The 21694-nt window shown below is 52.7% G+C and overlaps 1 protein-coding gene across 5 annotated transcripts in view; it reads left to right on the forward strand.

The window, feature by feature from the left end:
- Positions 1-21694, forward strand: part of ANKRD11 (ankyrin repeat domain containing 11) — a 189847-nt gene that overhangs the window by 163027 nt on the left and 5126 nt on the right. For 3 of the 5 annotated variants that reach the window (XM_074314446.1, XM_074314445.1, XM_074314444.1), the window contains exons 5-11: positions 4971-5141; positions 5331-5534; positions 6739-6881; positions 10292-10439; positions 10906-17522; positions 21143-21241; positions 21328-21471. In XM_074314446.1, the coding sequence (XP_074170547.1) occupies positions 4971-5141; positions 5331-5534; positions 6739-6881; positions 10292-10439; positions 10906-17522; positions 21143-21241; positions 21328-21471 (7526 nt within the window). Of the gene's footprint in view, positions 1-4413; positions 4508-4970; positions 5142-5330; positions 5535-6725; positions 6882-10291; positions 10440-10905; positions 17523-21142; positions 21242-21327; positions 21472-21694 lie in introns of those variants that run through there. The other 2 variants (XM_074314447.1, XM_019742647.2) reach the window with 2 other exon arrangements.

A 21694-nucleotide genomic window follows, 5' to 3' on the forward strand; every position in this document is an offset into this window, starting at 1 on the left:
TGGACCCTCTTATGCCATTGGAAATACGTGCTCCCCCTAGTCCTGGGACAGAGACAGGCTTCTGTGCAGCTTCCTGGGCCCATTCAGAGCTACAGACCAGGATGAAGAAACCCATCCTAAGAGAGGTGCAGCCCCAGGGGCGTCACACCTTGGGATGTTTAGATACAAAATATGAAATCAGGAGAATGGAATGAAAGAGGAAATTGAACACACAAGCAAAGAACAAGACACTGTCAAAAAGACCTTGGAGATTTTTAAAAAATAAAATGGAACATATGGAAATGAAAATTATCACTGCAATTAAAAATTCATTGGTCAGATTATATAGTTTATTAGATACAATGTAGAAAGAATGAGTGAGTTAGAAGTTGAAACTACAGTAATTGCTTAGACTGAGGCATAAGAAGAGAAAGAGGGAAAACATGAAAGAGGTTGCAAGATAGGGAGGAGAGACTGCGGCTCAACGATGGCATCTAACCAAGGAGAGCTGTGGAGGCGCTGGTGCTGCTCAGAGAAGACGGAACCTCGTGTCTGTGAAAACGGTGTCCTCCGTTCAGGGAGCGTAGTGCGTTACGAGCAGGGGAGAGACAAATGATGAAACGTAAGCATTTTGTGATGAAATTACAGAACAGCGCAGAGAACGGAGAGGACACATCACCTACAGAGAGCAAGCCGACCTCCCAGTGGCATCGTGGAGGTCAGAAGCCGGCACTACCCCACAGAACTAGACGCTCCGGACTGGTTCTCATGGGGAAACCTTCCCCCAGAAGCTCACTCTGCTCTGGCTGCCAGAATTTGCCGTAACTCTTTTCTCCGGTGGATGCATCTGAGTCCTACTGGGGAGTGAGACTGAGCGGCAGGAAGTGGAGTCGGGACGCTGACTTCTGCACACAAAGGTCCCTCAGAACCATCTGCCCTGGCAGCCCCCTCCGCCCTAGGAAAAGGCCCCATTCTAGCCCGACAGCTGCAGTAAACGGTGCAGGAGGACTATGTTCCGGAAGCCTGGGATGAGGAGAAAGGGGGTTAGTAGACCCCCCTCCCCCCCCGACGGCCTGAGGAGGGTGGGGAGTCTTGCATTTGCCAGCTGGGTGAGCACATACCAAGAAGGGATGATCAGATGTGCACTGACTCACAGAGACCAGACGTGAACGTTCATAAAAACAGGTGCTGTGGTGATGATACAAGGTGCTGTTGCATCACTGTGTTTTCCTAAGGGTGATGCAGGGGGGCGGTCCAGGCGCATGTGAAACCATCTCCCACCCGTGAGCCTAAGCGGAGCGCCACAGCTGACGCTGGATACCGGGAGCACGTAGGAATGAGGAAGACAGCAGACAGCCTTGAGGGAACAGGAAGGAAGGAAGGATCCGGTAGGAAGACAGCCTTACTCCGGGCCGTTAGGATATGGCCCCAGCTGTTTCCAATCATGCTTTTCTTCAGCACTCCACCTTCGCTGGAACTCTGCTTCTCGGCCGCACGCTGCCGTCACCTGCAAAGCCCTCCAAGCATGTGCAAGCTGCAGACCGCAGGCCCCACTCCGCACTTGGCCTCCCCCCGCCCCCAACCTAAGCCTGGGAGAAGTTTCATAGACTGGCTTGTCAAAGCTGTGCCTTCAACCTGCACTTGCTGCTCCGCTGTCACTCAGAACGGCCAGCTTTCCATTCTGCAACTTGGCAGATACCATTTGGAAGTTTTGGAAGTTCTTTGTTTCTGGTTGGATATTAGAAACAGAAAATGAGCAGAATGCCAAAGGAGCTTGCCCGTCGCCCCAACTGTCGTTCCTCTTGCCCTGTCATTTACACTACCCCGGCAGCAGGGGCACTGGCCGATGGGGGCCTGTTGCCCAGCCGGGGTAGGAGGCTGGTTTTGCAGCCTCCCAACTCCAGGGGGTCGGTCTCACCGGCTGGCCTCTGGGTTGGCCGCTGCCAACAGGACAGAGCAGGTCAGGCCAGCCTGGGTGGTGTCTGGGAAGAGGCCGCAGGGCCACCTCTGGCACGCAGCATGCTCTGTGCATGTTGGGCCTCAGCCCTTGGCCTCATTGAGGCTGGGCCAGCATGGAGAGCTTCTGAGGGCTCTCCTTCCACCTGAGACTCAGCCTCACTGCACTAGGACCCCTCAAGTACTGGTACCTTCAGGTGCTCGTAGAAAAGATTTCACCATCAAGAAGTTGGCATCTGAGATCTGATTACATTTTGCATTTTCCCCTGTGTTTGACACATAAAACATCCAGTTTAAGCCCAAGGAGGTCCGTGTGAGAAGGCGGCTCCCTTTCCACGTGGTGGGGGGGCGTGAGGTTCTGACTTCATTACCAGGAGAGCGCGTGTGCCTTTCCCTCAGCATCACTGAGAACGCTTACAGTTCTTGAGGCCATGGGAGAGAGGGAAGACACATCCTGCCTTTGCTAAAGCTCAGTGACAGCAGAAGCAGAGGGAGGAGTGGCGGTGGGCGTAGTACCGTGGGGAGGCCGTCTCCACACTCCACACCTGACCTCTGTCCCTTCCAAAGGCCGGGTGCCATCGGGTCCTGGTCTGCAGCAGAAAACCGGTGCTGTTGCTGCCCTTTGGGCAAAAGGCACCAGTTCTTAGGGGCCGCTCAGGAAGTGGGGTGAGCTCCTGGAGGTCCCTCTCTTACCTCCTTGACCCCTGAACAGTGTACTGCCTGCACTGGCACTTGAAGACTGGTGCTTTCTGCTTGGTTCCTCTGGCGTCTTAAAATTGTTGTCACCTCTGACCTGAAGCTCCCCCACCTAGACTCCTCCCCCCCCCCGGCCATCTTGCACCCGCTGCGTCCACACACAGCAGAGAAGCAGCACTTTTACCTCGTAGTTAATAGTGCAGTTAGCAAATATTCCCCACAACCAGGAATTCTCCACCCTGCTTTTCTGAGGTTCTGCTTTCCTCCTCTTCCAGTGAGCTTCCTGTCGTCATGGCCCTAGGTGAGGGGGAGGCAGTGGGCCTCTTGAACTGTGTGCCCTGTGGAGGCACGGTTGGTAAGAGCCTCTGAGAGGCCAGGCAGTGCTTCCAGGAGATAGGGCGGAAGTGGGTCCAGTTTGCAGAGCATGGCGAGTGTGCCTTCCTCCTGCCTTCCTGTGCTGGAAGCACCTCAGTGGTGGGGCCCCACCACCCTGTGCGGAGGAGCTGGTCAGCTGGTGTGTGCCTGTGGAGCAGCCATGGAGCTGGGCCCAGCCAGCCCGCTGGTCTTGTCTCTGTCATTGCCTACACCTGGGCAATGGAAAGCTCTGTCATCTGCCTTATCAGAAAGGATTGTATAAACAAGCAGCGAAAGGACAAGTGGGTGAACGTAGAGGAGGCAGGCAGAGCATGGGGTGCAGGTAGCGAGTGGCGCACGCAGCTGTGTGCGAGTGTTTAAACCAAATGCCCACATTCAGGCACTGTGGCTCCCCCCCTTGTAAAGTGGGGGATTGGAGGCCCTGGGCCAGAGCTGCTGCTGTCCACGTTCTCCGTCCTGTGCAGAGGCTTCCAGGACGGCCCTGCTGTGGGGTGCACCGTCAGGCTCCGCCTCTCGGGAAGCAGGTGGGAGGTAGAATGGGGAGGGGTGAGCAGGGGTGAGGGGCTGGGGTGGGGTCCTTGGTCATCAACGAAGAGCATTTGTACTGGAATCACTTCCTGTCTCGGACGTGTGCTTGTTGCTGCTGGTGGTGGCGTGCAGTGCCTGAGTTATCACCTCAACACAGGAGTCAACATTCTCACCAAGTCACAACCTTAGTGTTTAAAAAAGCAATGTAAAGTTCTTTTAAAAGAAATTGTAGTTTATGGAAAACTCGTCTTACAATAGATAACAGGAGATGACAGACAGACATGTTTATGGTGAATAGTAAGGGGCTATTGTTTTAGGAGGGAGTGGACATGGTGGACATGTGATCTGTTTAGTCGGTTTCATAGACATCACCCACCTTTCTGGGGTCAAGGCCCAGCCAGGGAACCAGCTGAGTGACCTGGAGAGTGACAGGGGCTCCTCAGATTCGCCGAATGGGAAGCAAAGGAAACAGAGGAGAGTTTCCGAGACCCGCGTCTCCTCTCTTGCCTGCAGCTTGTACCCTGTGACCTAGAGCATCCCACAACATCTTGGCTCCGCACAGGGGCTCCACCCAGAAAGCATGGGCCGTAGGGGGGTGGTTCTGAGGCTCTTGATGGACCCCAAGTTTCCCCTGAACAAGAGGACAAGGTGAGGGGAGAGGCGAGCTTTTGGCTCCTGGTTCCTGGAGTTTGGGGGTATCTTCTCTGCCTTACTCCTGCCTCTATTAAAAGAAACAGCACATGCATTTCTGGTCAACGCGGACAGGGTAAATTGTAATGGGTGAGACAGGTGGAGGATTTGCTTGTTATGAGGAGGCTGAGATGGGATGGCCGCGCTGTTCCATCGTGTCTTGTTAGTGCTCTGTGTTGATGCCTTTAGATGCCTCCAGCTCAGTCCATGTCGTGGTACAAGGCGGGTTCGCTCCTCGAAGCGCCATGGCATGAAATGGAGGTGCCTAGAAGCAAGAAGAAAGGTACAGTACTACCAGTCAGCTTTGATCTGTTTATGTATTTCTGAACTCTATTTGCCATTTTATGTCTGTAATGTTTGGAGGCGGGATGGGAAGGAGAAATTAGAGTACAAACATGCGTATTTAACAGATGGAGACCTGTCCTGTGTGAGCCAGGACACTGGTGATCGGCTCTCCCACCACCTCGCACACGGGTGGTCTGGGGAGAAACCTGGAGCGGAGTGAATGGTTGGTGGGGGCCACGGCTTAGCAGGCTTCACTGACTGATAACGAGGTGTTGGAATCGTGTCTCGGTTACTGCTGGAAGAGGTGCTGATGGGCAGCAGGAGAGCTGCCAGCTCTGTTCTTTCCCTTCCCCCCATGTGAGGTGGGAGGTGGGGGCTCTGTCATGCCAGGGAAGGCTCCGGGTTCTGAGGACTCCAAGGCCTGAAATCTCCCCCTTTCCTCTTCCCCCACCACCTCACAGAGAAGCAGGGTCCTGAGCGGAAGAGGATTAAGAAGGAGCCTGTCACCCGGAAGGCCGGGCTGCTGTTTGGCATGGGGCTGTCTGGGATCCGGGCCGGCTACCCCCTCTCCGAGCGTCAGCAGGTGGCTCTCCTCATGCAGATGACGGCCGAGGAGTCTGCAAACAGCCCAGGTGAGCCCCCACAGGGTGGGGGGGGGGCTGTCCCCAGGGACTGGGGAGGCTCTCTTCTTGGGGCCGGTACCCATGAGGAGGCGTCCCCTCCCTTGTGAAGACAGCCCAGGTCCTGGAGATTTCTCCCCCGAGACCCAGCCTTCCTGGCTCTACCCCCACTAATGCTCCGTCTTTCCCCTCGGCCTGCAGTAGATACAACACCAAAGCACCCCTCCCAGTCGACAGTGTGTCAGAAGGGGACACCTAACTCTGCCTCAAAAACCAAAGATAAAGTGAACAAGAGAAACGAGCGCGGAGAGACCCGCCTGCATCGAGCTGCCATCCGGGGGGACGCCCGGCGCATCAAGGAACTCATCAGTGAGGGGGCGGATGTCAACGTCAAGGACTTTGCAGGTGAGCTCACAGCACCCGAGAGACGCAGGACCAGGGCCCTTGCACGCGCGTTCACCGCATAGGAGCCTGGCCTCCCCAGGCGCGGGAGCCTCTGGCCGAGCACCAGCGTCCTGGCGGCGGTGCCTGTACCCGGGATCACAGCAGGAGCAAGAACCGCGCCCTGGGCCTGCGTGGCTCTGTGGGTGCGTTCTGGGCGCGTGGGCAGGCCCATCTCTGAGACCAGTACCACTGGCTGTTTCTGAGGAGGAGATAGTGTCTTGGGAAGTATTTCAAAATAAAATCGTTTTGTTTTTCATTATTTTTAAGAGAATTGAAGAATTTGTAGCTATTAATCTGCTGTATTACATAAACCCCAGTTCTGTACCAGAGGATTCATTCTTTCTGACTATTGGAGGAGTGCTTCTGGCATCTTTAGAATGAAGCCGTGTTGCCCAAGCAGAGGGTGTCTCTGTCAGCCCAGGGATCCCCTCCCACCTCCCAGGGAAGAAACGTCACCCCGGGACTCTCATTTTAAGACAGAAATGGACATGCCTCCCTGACCTGAGACAGGCTGAGGCAGGGCCTCGTGATTATAGTTCTGTGTTGTCTCTTCTGCATCAAATACTTCCATATGCTTTAATGCACCATCAACAGATTTGAGTAGTTTGTTCAAAATGGAATGGGAACATAAGATGAGCAAAGCAGTCTTCATGCAGAATCTTTCTAGATTTTTCCCACTGCCCTAGTTGATAGTTGTCTGATTCAAACGTAATTTAGCACCTTTTTTTTTAAGCCATTTTCCTACATCAGGATTTTCCAAAGCACTGGAATTTGTGCCCACAGGGGCCCTGTTTGCACTGACATGTGTGGCCTCGGCCGTGTGCTCCACAGAGGGCGTGTTTCCCAAAGGGGACGCTTTCCTTCCCATCTGGTGCTGGCTGAGCAGGGCCGAGGCTGCCGCTCATGACATGGTGCCCTCCACCTTGTCAGGTTATTGCTCCTGATGACCCTGCAGCTGCTTCATCCATAGGGTTAAAGCCACGTCCTGGAGCAAATAAGAGGCACCGCTGGACAGCATGTTCGGGGTTTCCCTAGACCTCTAGCCCTTCAGTGCCGAGCAGCCCCCAGGGCTTGTCCTGGTATCCACGTGCTCGGAGTGCTGCCCTGAGACAGGAGTGACGTTCCTGAGGATTAAATAACATATGTCCTAAGTGTCTGTTTCCAGGCTGGACAGCACTGCATGAAGCATGTAACCGGGGCTACTACGACGTTGCCAAGCAGCTGCTGGCCGCAGGTGCAGAGGTGAACACCAAGGGTCTGGACGACGACACCCCTCTGCACGACGCTGCCAACAATGGGCACTACAAGGTGGGCCCTCCCATCTGACTCCGCATCCTCTGTAGCTCTTGTCCGTCCTCACTGTCCTTCATGCTTGCTGGGTGACTGCCACTCGCCAGAGCTGTCCTCTCTGACCAGGTCAGCTTTCTCGTCCCGGATCAGCACCTGGAGGCCTCGTGCAGTCCCAGCAACCAGCACTGTCTGCAGCGTGTGTGTGGCAAGGCCTTGTTCTAGCCACGCAGGTGTGGTTGGATCCTAGTGGATGAACAATCATACCCTCCGGGCTGCTGCGGGACCCTGTCCTTGTTCCTGTGGTACAGTTAGACCCAGAAGGTCTTGACTGGTGCGATGCTGAGAGGTGTAACCAGCCCAGCAGGAGTGAGCGCCCCAGTGCACGGTTTCCCTTGAGAGGACTCGGCCTCTTCGGGGAAATGGCTGCCTCCAGGTCTGAAGCAGAACATGCACATGATGTGCCTTGTGCCTCTTGTGCTGCCAGAAAGCAGGGTGGTCACAAAGATGAGGAAGTTTTGCTGTAGTCATTACCAGAGCCATCTTGAAGGGGCCCCTGGCCAAAGGTGGGACAGCCGAGCATGGTGTGGACGATGACACCAGTAGACTAGAACTTCGTGACTGTTTGAATCCACGCTCCTTTATGGCAGCTCTACCTGGTCACAGTTTTTGGCAGATGCCTGGGAACCAGTAACATTAATAGTGTTAACAGCACAATTTGAAAAGGACAAGTCACTGCAGGGGAAAGACAGATTGGGAGGGAGCTCTGAATTAAAAGATTTCTGAGACAACTAGAGATATCTGAACACTGATTATATATTTGATGGTAGGAATTATAGTTAACTTTTTAGGTAAGATAGTGAAATGGTTTTTTTGTTGTTTTTTTAAGGACTCTTAAGAAATATACTGAAAAGTTTATGAGATGTCTGGGATTTGCTAAAAATACCGGGGGTGAGCGGAGTGGGTGAAATGAGGCTGGTTGTGAGCTGGAAGGTGATGAAACAGGGAGGAAGGGGGTCATCATTTGAACCTCCATACTTTTTGTCATTTGGTTGTAAAACTTTCTATTATTATGAGCTCTGGATTTCAAGTCAGTGCTCTACCACTGCTAACTCCGAGGCACGTCATTTAAATTCTCGTGTAACAGCTTCCCCATGTGTAAAATGGGGTTAAGAACTCCTTCCTCACAGAGATGTTAGGAGAATCAGAAGAGAAAACAGATTTGAAAATGCTCTGTCAATCATAAAATCATGCAGAATTCTTTATAGAAATGTGAGGGTTTCAAATGTGGTAACATGAGAAAGATCACAACACAAAAAGCCTGACACATAAACACTCAATAAAGGTTAAACCCTACCCTTTCTTTCTGTATAATTTGTAGTTAGAAAATGGTTAAACATAAATGAAAGTCTGTCTTAATTCTAATTCTGTGGTTAAGATTTGAATCACTAAGGTTTCTGGGGGACAATGCCTTGAAACAATCTGGTTCCATTAATAACATTTTTCATCAATGTTCTTTAGACTAAAATAATTTTCTTCTTGGCCAAAGTTCTTGTAAATTGGAGAGTAATTTCTGTTTTGAGGATTGTGACAGAAAAGAAAAATTCAAGTAATGCTTTTATGAAGAGTTAAAAGTAGCAGTTTATCATTTGGGATTCTGGTAAGATTTCAGTTTTACACTACTGAATTAAAAGATTTATTCTGTACATTGAATGCCCAGTTTTGTGTGGCTCTGAGAATAATGCTAAAAGTTCAAAAGCTCTCCAGTGACTAAAAACTAAAATAGCAAGACTAAAATAATATGCTCTATGAATTAGCCTGGTTTCTAAAAAGTATCAGAGTTCACAAAATAAAGAAACTAAGCAATCCTTAAACGGCAAATTAACAGAAAAATTATAAGTTAAAAGTATCCAATGCACAGATGTCATCAATTTTGTAAAAATCAGGCACTGATATACACATTATATCTTCCAAAAGAATACTATGGAAATAATATTCTAAACCTCATAATTAGATATGAAAAGTAAGACAATAAAACTCCATTTATAAAGTGCGTTAATGTACGAAAAAAACAACAAAACTTTTCTATAGTGGTTTATTATGGAAAATGTCAAAGACTGGAAATGTGCTAAGGGAGACAGAATAAGCGCACCAAAGATAAACCCATCCTGATCCTGGGACCTGTGACATATGACCTCACATGGTAATGGAACTGCAGATGGGAGAAAGGGAAGGACCATGAGATGGAAGATACTCCTGGATTCTCTGGGCAGGCCCAGTGGCCTTCAAGGGTTCTGACAGCAGAGACCATTTCCTAGTTGGGTCAAGTTACCAGCAGAGGCAGGAGGGAGGAGGACGTGAAGGACACCTGACCTGCTGGCCTTAGAGGCGGGGCCACGGTCAAAGAATGCAGTGGCCTCCAGCAGCTGGGATGACCCAAAGCTGGCAGACAGCAAGGACTCGGGACCAGAGTCCTCCTCCTCCCCCCCTGCAAGGAAACCTACACACAGGAAAAGGAAAAAGCCAACACTACACAGGTCAGCAGGACTGATTTTTGAACTTCTAGGATTGTAAGATGCAGGTGGTACTGATTTGTTAGAGCAGCAATAGGAGCCTGTCCTGATGAAGCAGTAGAAACTGTAACCACTGAGTGAAAGTAGAGTATGCGAGGAGCGAGTTTCTGTCAGTCCTTACGAAAGATTCTTCTCATGCTCTGATTTCAGACTGGGCTGAAATTGAGATTGAATTCAGTGTTTGTCCTTGGGTTCAGTGAATCAGCTGTCCTGGGCGTATGAAACACAGGTTCCTGGTTATACACAGAGCTGTGGAAATGTCACCTTGAGTGTTTCTGTCCTTCACATGACCATCCTTAACAGGATAAAATAAAGCAGATCTTATTTTCTAAAATAAATGAAAACCTAAAATAAACCCGCTTACGGAAGCTTGGCCTTTGTTTCCTCTATTCTTTTTTTTTTTTTTTTAATTTATTGGGGTTGTTTCCTCTATTCTGTAAACTCCCCTCCAATAAAAAATCCCCCCCCCCCCTAAACTGCCAGAACTCATCCATGACCACTGGACCCTGCTGGATGGTGAGCTCATCCTTGGCAGGAGGGGAGAGCCTATGTGAGAAGATTCCAAGAAAGCGGTCAACTCGTTGTGAGGGAGGAGATTGTCGGGGGGAGTTGGGACTGTTCTACCTGCAGGAAAGCCTTGAAGGGGTGCCAGGACCTGTTAGGGTCCTTCCTAAGGAAGAGGCACAGGTCTAGAGACCCCACTGGGTAATGCTAGGCACACAGCTTCCAGCCCTCGGCCTGGGGGCTGTTCCCTGGTAATAACCACCAAGTTGTCTGAACAGGTGGCGGTCTTACAGGGCACTGTAGCAGTCAGTGTTTCTCAGAACGTGCCCTCACACACCTGCTGCTGTCTTGTAGGTGGTGAAGCTGCTGCTGCGATATGGAGGGAATCCTCAGCAGAGCAACCGAAAGGGCGAAACACCGCTGAAGGTGGCCAACTCCCCAACCATGGTGAACCTCCTGTTGGGCAAAGGCACCTACACGTCCAGTGAAGAGAGCTCGACTGGTCAGTGGCTGGGCACCAGGCCGTGTGCAGGGTGGGGGCGGGAGCAGGGTGTGCGGCATTACAGGGGAGTAGGCCTCCCAGAACTGCTTTGATGCCAGAGGCAATGTTGCCTTTCATCTGTAGATCAGCTCACACAGTTCCAGCCTCCTAGACGCCTGGCACTTACAGGAATTTCTGGACTGTGAAGACCGGGGGTTTGAGTTCCAAAAGGCCTTCAGGCTTATCCTAAGGTGCCAGCTTGTTTCTGCACAAACCTATCTTTGGTTTCCTTCAGCTCTTGGTTGGCCGCAGATTTCACTAAGTCAAGTGAAGTGCTTCTCCAGGGGGCCTCCCCACCCCTCCAGGGGTGACTTGAGTGCTTGGGGAGGCCTTTCTCCAGGTCACCTCTGCAGCCTGCTTTCCCCCATCGTGTCTGTGCAGGTGTTTTGAACCTGCCTCTGACATCTTTTCTCCCTGTTTCTGACAGAGAGCTCAGAGGAGGAAGATGCCCCGTCGTTCGCACCTTCTAGTTCAGTTGATGGCAATAACACGGACTCTGAGTTTGAAAAAGGCCTAAAGCACAAGGCTAAGAATCCAGAGCCCCAGAAAACTGTGACTCCTGTCAAGGACGAGTATGAGTTTGACGAGGACGACGAGCAGGACAGAGTCCCTCCAGTGGATGACAAACACTTACTGAAAAAGGATTACAGAAAAGAGACTAAATCAAATAGTTTTATTTCTATACCCAAAATGGAAGTGAAAAGTTACACTAAAAATAACACAATTGCACCAAAGAAAGCAGCTCATCGCATCTTGTCAGACACATCAGATGAGGAGGACGTTGGTGTCACTGTGGGGACAGGAGAGAAGCTGAGACTCTCTGCACACACAATGTTGCCCAGTAACAAAACACGGGAGCCTTCTAATTCCAAGCAGCAGAAGGAAAAAAATAAAGTGAAAAAGAAGCGAAAGAAAGAAACAAAAGGCAAAGAAGTGCGGTTTGGGAAGAGGAACGACAAGTTCTGTTCCTCTGAGTCAGAGAGCGAGTCCTCAGAGAGTGGCGAGGACGACAGGGACTCGGTGGGGAGCTCTGGCTGCCTCAAGGAGTCCCCGCTGGTGCTGAAGGACCCCTCCCTGTTCAGCTCCTTGTCCGCCTCCTCCACGTCGTCTCATGGGAGCTCTGCCCCCCAGAAGCATAACCCCAGCCACACAGACCAGCATGCCAAGCACTGGCGGACAGACAACTGGAAAACCATTTCTTCTCCCGCCTGGTCGGAGGTCAGCTCCCTATCGGACTCCACGAGAACAAGACTGACCAGTGAGTCGGACTGCTCCTCAGAGGGCTCCAGTGTGGAGTCGCTGAAGCCAGTGAGGAAGAGGCAGGAGCATAGGAAGCGGGGCGGCTTGCAGAGCGCTCTGTCAGAGAAGAAGAGCTCCTTCCACCCCAGCGTGGATGGCGCCATTCCCAAGCTGGACAAGGAGGGGAAAGTGGTCAAAAAACATAAAACAAAACACAAACACAAAAACAAAGAGAAAGGGCTGTGTTCAGTCAGTCAGGAACTAAAATTGAAAAGTTTCACTTATGAATATGAGGACTCCAAACAAAGGTCAGACAAGGCTATACTTTTAGACAATGATATTTCCACTGAAAATAAGTTAAAAGTGTTAAAGCACGATAGAGACCACTTTAAGAAAGAAGAGAAGCTTAGCAAAATGAAGTCAGAAGAAAAAGAGTGGCTCTTTAAAGATGAGATAATAAAGGTCTCCAAAGATGAGAAATCACTCAAGAGAATCAAAGACATGAACAAAGACATGAGCAGGTCTTTCCGAGAAGAGAAAGACCGTTCGAATAAAGCAGAAAAGGAGAAACTGGTGAAGGAAAAGTCTCCAAAAGAGGAAAAACTGAGACTATATAAAGAGGAAAGAAAGAAAAAGTCCAAAGACAGGCCTTCAAAATTAGAAAAAAAGAATGATTTTAAAGAGGACAAAATTTCAAAAGAGAAGGAGAAAACTTTCAAAGAAGATAAAGAAAAACCCAAAAAAGAAAAAGTTTATAGGGAAGATTCTGCTTTTGATGAATATTGTAACAAAAGTCAGTTTCTGGAGAATGAAGACACCAAATTCAGCCTTTCTGACGATCAGCAAGATCGGTGGTTTTCTGACTTGTCCGATTCGTCCTTTGATTTCAAAGGGGAAGATAGTTGGGATTCTCCAGTAACAGACTACAGGGACATTAAAAATGACTCTGTGGCCAGATTGATCCTGGAAACGGTGAAAGAGGACAGTAAGGAGAAGAAGCGGGAAAACAAAAGCCGGGAGAAGCGAGAGTACAGTGAAAAACGGAGCGACAAAGATGCTTTCTTCAGAAAGAAAGACCGGGACTATCTGGATAAAAACCCTGAGAAGAGAAAAGACCAAATTGAAAAGCATAAAAGTATCCCCAGCTATCTTTCAGAAAAGGACAAAAAGAGGAGAGAGTCTGCTGAAGGCGGACGAGACAGAAAGGACAGGGATCTGAGTGACATCTGCAGGGACAGGAAGGACTCCCTCGAGAGTGCCAAGGAACGGAAAGACAACAGAGTGAAGGCCGAGGAGACATACAGGGAGGACCTGAAGGACTATGGCTGTGAAAGCATCTTCAAGGACAGGTCTGACTGTGACTTTGGGAAGAGTCTGGAGCCTTGGGAAAGGCATCATCCAGTGAGGGAGAAGGAGAAGAAAGACGGCCTTGAAAAGGAGAAGAAGGAAAAAATAAAATTAGAAAAATATAAAGATAAGTCCAGTGACAGAGATAAAAATGAAAAATCAATCCTTGAAAAATGTCAGAAGGACAAAGAATTTGAAAAATGTTTTAAAGAGAAGAAAGATCCTAAAGAAAAGCATAAAGATATGCATAGCAAAGACAAGGAAAGAAAATCTTCTCTTGACCAAGTTAAAGAAAAAAAGGAGAAGAGTTTCCCTGGAATTATCTCAGAGGACTTCTCCGACAAAAAAGAGGAAAAAAAGGGTAAAGAGAAAAGCTGGTATATTGCAGATATATTCACAGATGAAAGCGAAGATGAAAAAGATGATTATACAGCAAGCGGATTCAAAATCGGAGAGGCCAGTGAAGTGCAGAGGGCAGACAGCCTCCAGGAGAAAGACGATGGGAGGGAACCTTACCCCTCAGACAGACACCGGAAGCACTCTGCTGACAGGCAGCACTCGGAGAAGCAGAAGGAGAAAGAACTCAAAGAAAAGAAAAAGGAAAAAGCCACAGAAGGGGGGAAAGACAAGAAAGAAAAAGGCTTTGAAAAGCACAAAGAGAAGAAGGATAAAGAGTCTACCGAAAAATATAAGGACAGGAAAGACCGAACTTCAGTTGACTCTACTCAGGAAAAGAAAAACAAACAGAAGCCTCCCGAGAAGGTGGAGAAGAAGCCCTCTGCCGAAGACAAGGCCAAGAGCAGACACAGGGAGAGGCCGGACAAAGAGCACTGCAGAGAGAGGAAAGCATCCAAAAGTGCTGAGGTGGAGAAGAGCCTGCTGGAAAAGTTGGAGGAAGAAGCTCTGCACGAGTACAGGGAAGACTCCAATGACAAGATCAGTGAGGTGTCCTCCGACAGCTTCACGGACCGAGGGCAGGACCCAGGCCTGAGTGCCCTCCTGGAGGTGTCTTTCACCGAGCCCCCCGAGGAGAGGGTCAAGGAGAACTGCCCACAGGAGAAGCTGAAGGAGAAAGAAAGGCACAGGCACTCTTCTTCCTCATCCAAGAAAAGCCACGAGCGAGAGCGAGTCAAGAAAGAAAAGTCTGAGAAAAAAGAAAAGAGTGATGACTACAAGGACCTTGGCAGCAGGAAGGACTCCAGCCAGTATGAAAAGGATTTCTTGGATGCTGATGCTTACGGTATTTCTTATAGTACAAAAGCCGACATAGAAGACGAATTAGATAAAACCATTGAACTGTTTTCTACTGAAAAGAAAGATAAAAACGATTCTGAAAGAGAACCTTCCAAGAAAATAGAAAAGGAACTAAAGCCTTATGGATCTAGTGCCATCAACATCCTAAAAGAGAGGAAGAGAAGAGAGAAGCACAGGGAGAAGTGGAGAGACGAGAAGGAGAGACACAGGGACAAACACGGGGACGGGCTCTTGAGACATCACAAGGATGAGCACAAGCCCGCAGCCAAAGAGAAGGACAGTCCTCCCAGTTCCTTTAAAGAAAAGTCCAAGGACGAAAGCCTGAAACTCAGCGAGACCAGACTGAAGGAGAAACTCAAGGAAAATCCAGAGAAAGAAAAGGGGGACTCTGTCAAGATCAGCAATGGAAACGATAAGTTACAGCTGTCCAAAGACCCAGGCAAGAAAGAGGTCAGGCCCAGAGAGAAGCTTCTAGGAGATGGCGATCTGATGATGACCAGCTTCGAGAGAATGCTCTCCCAGAAAGACCTGGAGATTGAAGAACGCCACAAACGGCACAAAGAAAGAATGAAGCAAATGGAGAAGATGAGGCACAGGTCTGGGGACCCTAAGCTTAAGGAGAGGATAAAGCCAGGCGAGGACATGCGGAAGAAGAGTCTGGATGCCCCTCCGAAGAAGCCACTGGGGCTGGACCTGGCCCTTAAAGACAAAAAGCTCAAGGAGTCGGCTCCTGCTCCATCAGCCCCCGAGACTAAGCCCCACCCAGGACCAGCTGTGGACGCCAGAGACTGGCTGGCAGGACCTCATATGAAAGAGGTCTTGCCTGCTTCCCCCAGGCCTGACCAGAATCGGCCCACTGGGGTGCCCACCCCCACGTCCGTGGTGTCCTGCCCCAGCTACGAGGAGGCGATGCACACGCCCAGGACCCCATCCTGCAGTGCCGACGACTACCACGACGTCATGTTTGACTGCACAGACCCCCCGCCCGTCTCCAACACGGCCGCCAGCGCCTGCTCCCCCTCCTTCTTTGATAGATTCTCTGTGGCAGGGAGTGGGATTTCAGAAACCCCAGGTCAGACGCCTACAAGGCCTCTGTGCACAAACCTTTATCGTTCGGTCTCTGTCGATATCAGGAGGACCCCCGAAGAAGAATTCAGCGTTGGGGACAAGTTATTCAGACAGCAGAGTGTCCCCACTGCATCCAGTTATGACTCGCCAGGGCAGCACTTGGAGGACAAGGCCCCTTTGCCCCCTGGCCCCCCAGAGAAGTTTGCCTGCTTGTCTCCAGGGTATTACTCCCCGGACTATGGCATCCCCTCCCCCAAAGTGGACACTCTGCACTGCCCACCGGCAGCCGTGGTCACCGCGACCCCCTCCCCAGAGGGCGCCTTCTCTGGTTCACAAGCAAAGTCCCCCACTTCACACAGAGATGAGCTTTTGGCCTCGTCCATGGAGGGGGCCCTTCCCCCCGACTTGGGCATTCCCTTGGATGCTACAGAGGACCAGCAGGCCACGGCCGCCATCATCCCCCCAGAGCCCAGCTACCTGGAGCCCCTGGACGAGGGCCCCTTCAGCACAGTCATCACAGAGGAGCCCGTGGAGTGGGCTCACCCCGCCGCCTCGGAGCAGGGCCTCTCCTCCAGCCTAATCGGAAGCGCCCCTGAAAACCCTGTCACCTGGCCCATGGGGTCAGACCTTATGCTTAAGTCTCCACAGAGATTCCCAGAGTCCCCAAAACATTTCTGCCCTGCCGAGGCCCTCCACCCTGCTGCCCCGGGGCCCTTTGGCACCACGGAGCCCCCTTACCCCGTTTCCCCTGTCTCGTACCCTCTGTCGGTCACTGAGCCAGGACTAGAGGAAGTCAAAGATGCCTCAGTGGACGCAATCCCGGCCGCCATCTCCACTGCGGAAGAACCAGCCCCTTTCGCCCCTCCTACTCGGCTGGAGTCCTTCTTCAGTAACTGTAAGCCACTTCCAGAAGCGCCCCCCGACGTGCCCCCAGAGCCTGCATGTATGACCACCGTGGCTCAGGTGGAGGCTCTGGGGCCTCTGGAAAATACCTTCCTGGAAAATGGCCACAGCCTGTCTGCCCTTGGCCCAGTGGAGCCGGTGTCCTGGCCCGACGCCTTCCCCAACTCCGAGGACGACCTGGACCTGGGGCCCTTCTCACTGCCAGACCTTCCTCTGCAAACGAAAGATGTTTCTGATGTGGAAACCGAACCTGTAGAAGAGAGTCCTCTCATTCCCCCAGAAAGTACCCCTGCAGGGGCCCCCATGGTCCTTAATGGTGGGGATGTGGCTGCATCAGCTGCTGAGGAACAGCTCGTGCTGCCTCCTGAGCAGGCAGCCGCCCAGCTCCCCGCCGAGCCCGAGCCCTCAGAGGGGCCAAAGGCGGATGTGATGTTGGAAGCCACGGTGGAAGCAGAGGCTGAGTCGGAGGGAAGAGCCCCTGAGGCCTCTGACTCCAGCTTGGGGCTCACACCGCCCTCCCCAGAGCAGCGTCCACCGGGGAGTGGAGATGAGGCCGAGGGCCCGGACCCCTCGGCAGCACCGCACAGCACACCCGAGCCCCTGGGGGATGGCCCTGCACCGGCACATGGAGCAGACGGGGCTGGCCCCCATGACAGCGCTGGGCTTGAGGGGCCTCCAGGCAGCATCCAGTCTGAAAGTACAGAACAAGAACCCAGACCCACAGCCGAAGCCCCGAAGGCCCCCAAAGTTGAGGAGATCCCCCAGCGCATGACCAGGAACCGGGCTCAGATGCTGGCCAACCAGAACAAGCAGAGCTCACCACCTTCAGAGAAGGAGGCCGCCCCGACCGCCACCCCCACTCCCAGAGCGAAGGGCCGTGGCTCCGAGGAGGAGGACCCCCAGGCCCAGCACCCGCGCAAGCGCCGCTTCCAGCGCTCCAGCCAGCAGCTGCAGCAGCAGATGAACACGTCCACACAGCAGACGCGGGAGGTGATCCAGCAGACGCTGGCCGCCATCGTGGATGCCATCAAGCTGGATGACATCGAGCCCTACCACAGTGATAGATCCAACCCGTACTTCGAATACCTGCAGATCAGGAAGAAGATTGAGGAGAAGCGGAAGATCCTCTGCTACATCACCCCGCAGGCTCCCCAGTGCTACGCCGAGTACGTCACCTACACAGGCTCCTACCTCCTCGATGGCAAACCGCTCAGCAAGCTGCACATCCCCGTGGTGAGTGCCAGGTGGGGCCAGGCCACTGGGTCAGGATCCTGTTTGCCGGGGACACCAGAGCTGGGGCAGGTGCGGTGCCGTCCTGGGGACCAGCCTCCAGCGCTAGGTCTGCGTAGCCACAGCTCCTCTGGAGCCGGGGATCCACTCACTTTCCTCTTTGTCGTTCATTGTTTTTCCTGTGGCAGCTCCCACCTCGGGCCTGAGTCAGTGCCCAGTCCTGGGGTCCGTGCCTTCCTGACCGTCCCCCAGCTCCCTGTCCTCTGTGGCTGCGTCCTGCAGACCCCGGTGCTGCTTAGTCCCTGGTCTCCCCGACATCCTCACCTGGGACTAGGGCCGACCAAGGCCCCCATCCCATGTTGGGCACCCCTGTGCAGCAGCCCCCCTTTCTGCAGCTCCATGTCTCCTCTCAACGCCCTTTAACAGCCAAGACCTCCACGGGGTTGTTCAGCCCGGCTCCAGCCCAGCCCCTCACCCTTGAACCCCTCCCTCCGTGCCTCTTGTCCTGGTTTCTAGCAGCCCCCTTCCCCCCCATGTTGCTGTTCTGAGGCCAGGCCTCAGCTCTCATCACGCTGGAACCCTGAGTGACCCTGGCAACTTGGCCCCTCCTCGAAGCACACTGGGCTTCCAGGCTTCTCCAGCTGGCGGGCCTGTGCTCAGTCAGCACCCCACCAGCCTCTCAGCACGCTACCCAGGGCCTCCTTTCATCCAGTCCCCCTTCCCTTGGTGGCTTACTCTCCGTCTCGACCTGATGGCCCCGTGTCGGTGCAGACATGACACGTCTAAACGGCACCATGCACACCACCCTCCACCCCCGTCCTTGTGCCCATCAGCAAATCCTGCCGGCAGGTCTCTGCAGGCCAGTACCTCCCGTGTCGCTCCTCTCCCCTCTCCCCTGGGTGGCTCTTGCTGTTTCCTTGCCCATTGGCGTCTGTTCTAATCATAGTAGGCAAAGGGATCCTTGTGCCCTCCCCTGGCTCAGCCACAGCCTCCTTGGCCTTCGAGGACCCCAGCTCATTGTGACCCCAGGTGTCCTCCATTCATGCTTCATTTCTTTGACCATCTCACCCCCTTGAAGAAAAGCCAGGACTTCTGTTTGATCTTTCCATTAGGCCCCAAATGGGTCTCAGTTCAGGCTGTTGAGTGAATGCCGGTCAGGGTGAGCTGATTCTGGGGTGGGTGGGCATACAGCCAGTCTCAGAGGGAACCTCTTGTCCTGGATGCATATGTTCTGCTGTCAGACCTTGGTATTCCAGAAGTCGGTACCTGCTGGCTCCACCAGGCAGAAAGCTCAGCTAACCGGACTGACACCCAGCGTCTTCTGAACAAGGACAAGCGACTCTGAGTGTGAGGTTCAAAAGATGAGGCATGGGGGCACAGCCACCAGGGCCGCCAGTGTAGAACTCAGCAGGATGTCACCAGTGTCACTCTCCCTTCTCTTGGTGCTCTAACCCTGAGCCGCTCTGGGGAAGGGAAACTGAGGCAACCCTACCCTAGTCTGGCCTGGGAGGAGCCAGCTGCCTGGCTTCATCTGGGTCAGTAGAGTCAGAAAAATCTGGTCTAAGGTTTCTGTTTGGTGAGACTTCTGTTGTTTTGTTGTTTAAATTTTAGCTATCGAAATAAAACCACCATGATCACCATACAAAGTTTGAGAAACCAAGAAAACAGTAGAGGTCACTCAACCCCTACCACCCAGGGCTCACCCTGTCAGTGGTCTGTGCGTCTCCTCTTCTGGACTCATGGCTTTCTGGAAGAAAGCTCTGTTTTACTTCCTGTTAGCACATCATTGAGCAGCCAGGCTGTTAGGTGAGGGCAGGCCGAGGTCCGGCGTTCCTGGATTTCTCACCAGGCCAGTGGCCTGGGGCTCCCACCAGGCTGCCTGACACTGAGTGAGGCCTCGTTCCGGCAGCCATGGCACCGGGTCCTGGTGTTGTCTCTGAGGACACAGAAACAGTCGTGCTTTAAATCATACCAGAAGCAAGAATCACACATAGATGCGCCACTGAGCTTGCACCTCCCCGCCTGGTACCACCTGTGGACGGCCCAGGTAGAGTCAGATGAGGAAGGCACCCCAGGCCCCATGAGGCCAGGCCCAGTGAGCAGAGCAGGGCCCCAGAGGTGCGGCGTGCGCCTGAAGAGACCAGCTGGATGTCCTCCTGTCTTCTGAGCTAACTTTAGACTGACAGTTGAAAGCACAGAGTGAGCGTGTGCCCCTCGCTGGGCTCCTGGGCTGTGGTAGGTCACCCACTTCATCTTCCTGGGAAGACATAGTCTGGGGACACTTTCGAGGACTTGGTTAGGTATTTGATGTCCAGGACTCGGCCGAAGGACATGTTTCTGGTGAGAACGCACAGATGGGACGAGACCTTGGGGTGTCGTGTCCAGTTTCTTGCTGTCAGCAGCCACTTCCTGGCCACAGTGGCCCAAGTCTCCAAGTCTCCACTCTGCAATTACTGTCTTTTCCCTTCGTGGTTGACAAGTATCTTGTGGGAGGTACTTTGAAACTTAAGTCCTGTTTTCCTCACGCTTGTGCGCACTGATTTTAGTCTTCAGTGGATCTTGCCTGCAGCAGTTATTCCTGTGGTGCTGGCTTAATGCTGATTTTCTTCTTCCCTCTCCTACATTTACTGATTGGAATTTTCGTGTAATCCAGCGTGAATCACAGTTGTTTTTGTGTGCCAACTGTCCCAGCCTCGGCCGTCAGTAGCTCCTTTAGGTGGCCCCATCTTTCTGAGCACTCTCGCACTTTACGGCTCCACGAGTTGTTCCAGCTCAACCCTCTCTTCGACCACATGGTTCCTTCTGGTAGGAACGGTGTTTAGAAACCATGTCCTGGGTGCCCGCTGTCCTGGGAGACACAGGGTGGCAGGGGGAGTTCCTGTCTGATCCGTGATGAAATCTTACCTTCAACCTGTGCTTGCATCTTCCTTCTCCGAGAGAGACCTATTGCTTCTTTCCCATGGTGCGTGTACTGGCCTGTTCACTCCCAGTGTGCGCGTCTTGTTTCACCAGTGCTGACCCAAGCCCTGAAACCCCTCCACTGGTTAGAGGATGGCATTTGTGGGTGGTTCTTCTGGTCTTTTGCTTCAGGTGAGCGCGCTCTTCCCCTCGCTGACCCTTGAGTAGGACAGTTGGGCTAATTGTCACATGTGTTTCATGTTAAATTGTTGGTATTTACATCCCACTTGGTGTCAGAGTTTATTTGGGGGCCGTGAAACCTCACTGTAAATAAACGGTCCTGCCTCCTCTCCCCTGGCCCCCACTTGCTCCTCGTATTGTATTTCTTCTGCACAGACAGACCTCTGTATTCTTGACCTTTTCTTTCTTGCATGAAGAGTAGCAGTGTAGACACTCTGTACGTTGCTTTTTACCCTTCACAGCGTCTCTGGCACTCACTCCCCCTCGTTCTTTTTCACAGCTGTGTGATGCTCCTTTCGGGACCAAGGTCCGTGCCACAGTTCATCCACCTGCTCTCGTGGACAAGCATCTGCCTGGTTTCCAGGGAATTGCTTAGTGTGTGTGTGTGAGGTGTGCCTAGAGGTGTCTTCAGGGCAGACTCGGTCTGTTGTTGGTGCAGGTTCTCAGCCTCCGCTAACCCCCTCTCTCCCCCTTTGTGACTGCAGATCGCACCCCCTCCGTCCCTGGCAGAGCCCCTGAAGGAGCTGTTCAAGCAGCAGGAGGCCGTGAGGGGGAAGCTGCGCCTGCAGCACAGCATCGAGCGGGTAAGAGGCGGCCTCGGGCGGGGGGCCCTGGACCCAGGACGCGTCTGGCCACGTTACTCTCGGCTCACCTGGCTCCTGTCCTCTAGGAAAAGCTGATCGTCTCCTGCGAACAGGAGATCCTGCGGGTTCACTGCCGGGCGGCGAGGACCATCGCAAATCAGGCTGTGCCGTTCAGCGCCTGCACCATGCTGCTGGACTCCGAGGTCTACAACATGCCTCTGGAAAGCCAGGTCAGTTTTCGCCCAGGCTGGGCACTCACACCTGCCTCCCAAGAGCTGGGCCTTCCAGGCTTTGGCTGTACACACAGGCAGGAGCGGGAGACACTGACGTCCCCCAAACGCCATGCTGGTCACATGAGCAGGTCTGCCCCCGGGACGGGGAAGCAGGGTTGGTCAGACAGCGGTACTGCCACACATGGTATCATGTGAGCTCTGCGAGGCCGTTCCAGGGTCC

This window comes from Rhinolophus sinicus, linkage group LG11, assembly GCF_036562045.2.
Source record: "Rhinolophus sinicus isolate RSC01 linkage group LG11, ASM3656204v1, whole genome shotgun sequence".
Lineage (NCBI taxonomy): Eukaryota > Metazoa > Chordata > Mammalia > Chiroptera > Rhinolophidae > Rhinolophus > Rhinolophus sinicus.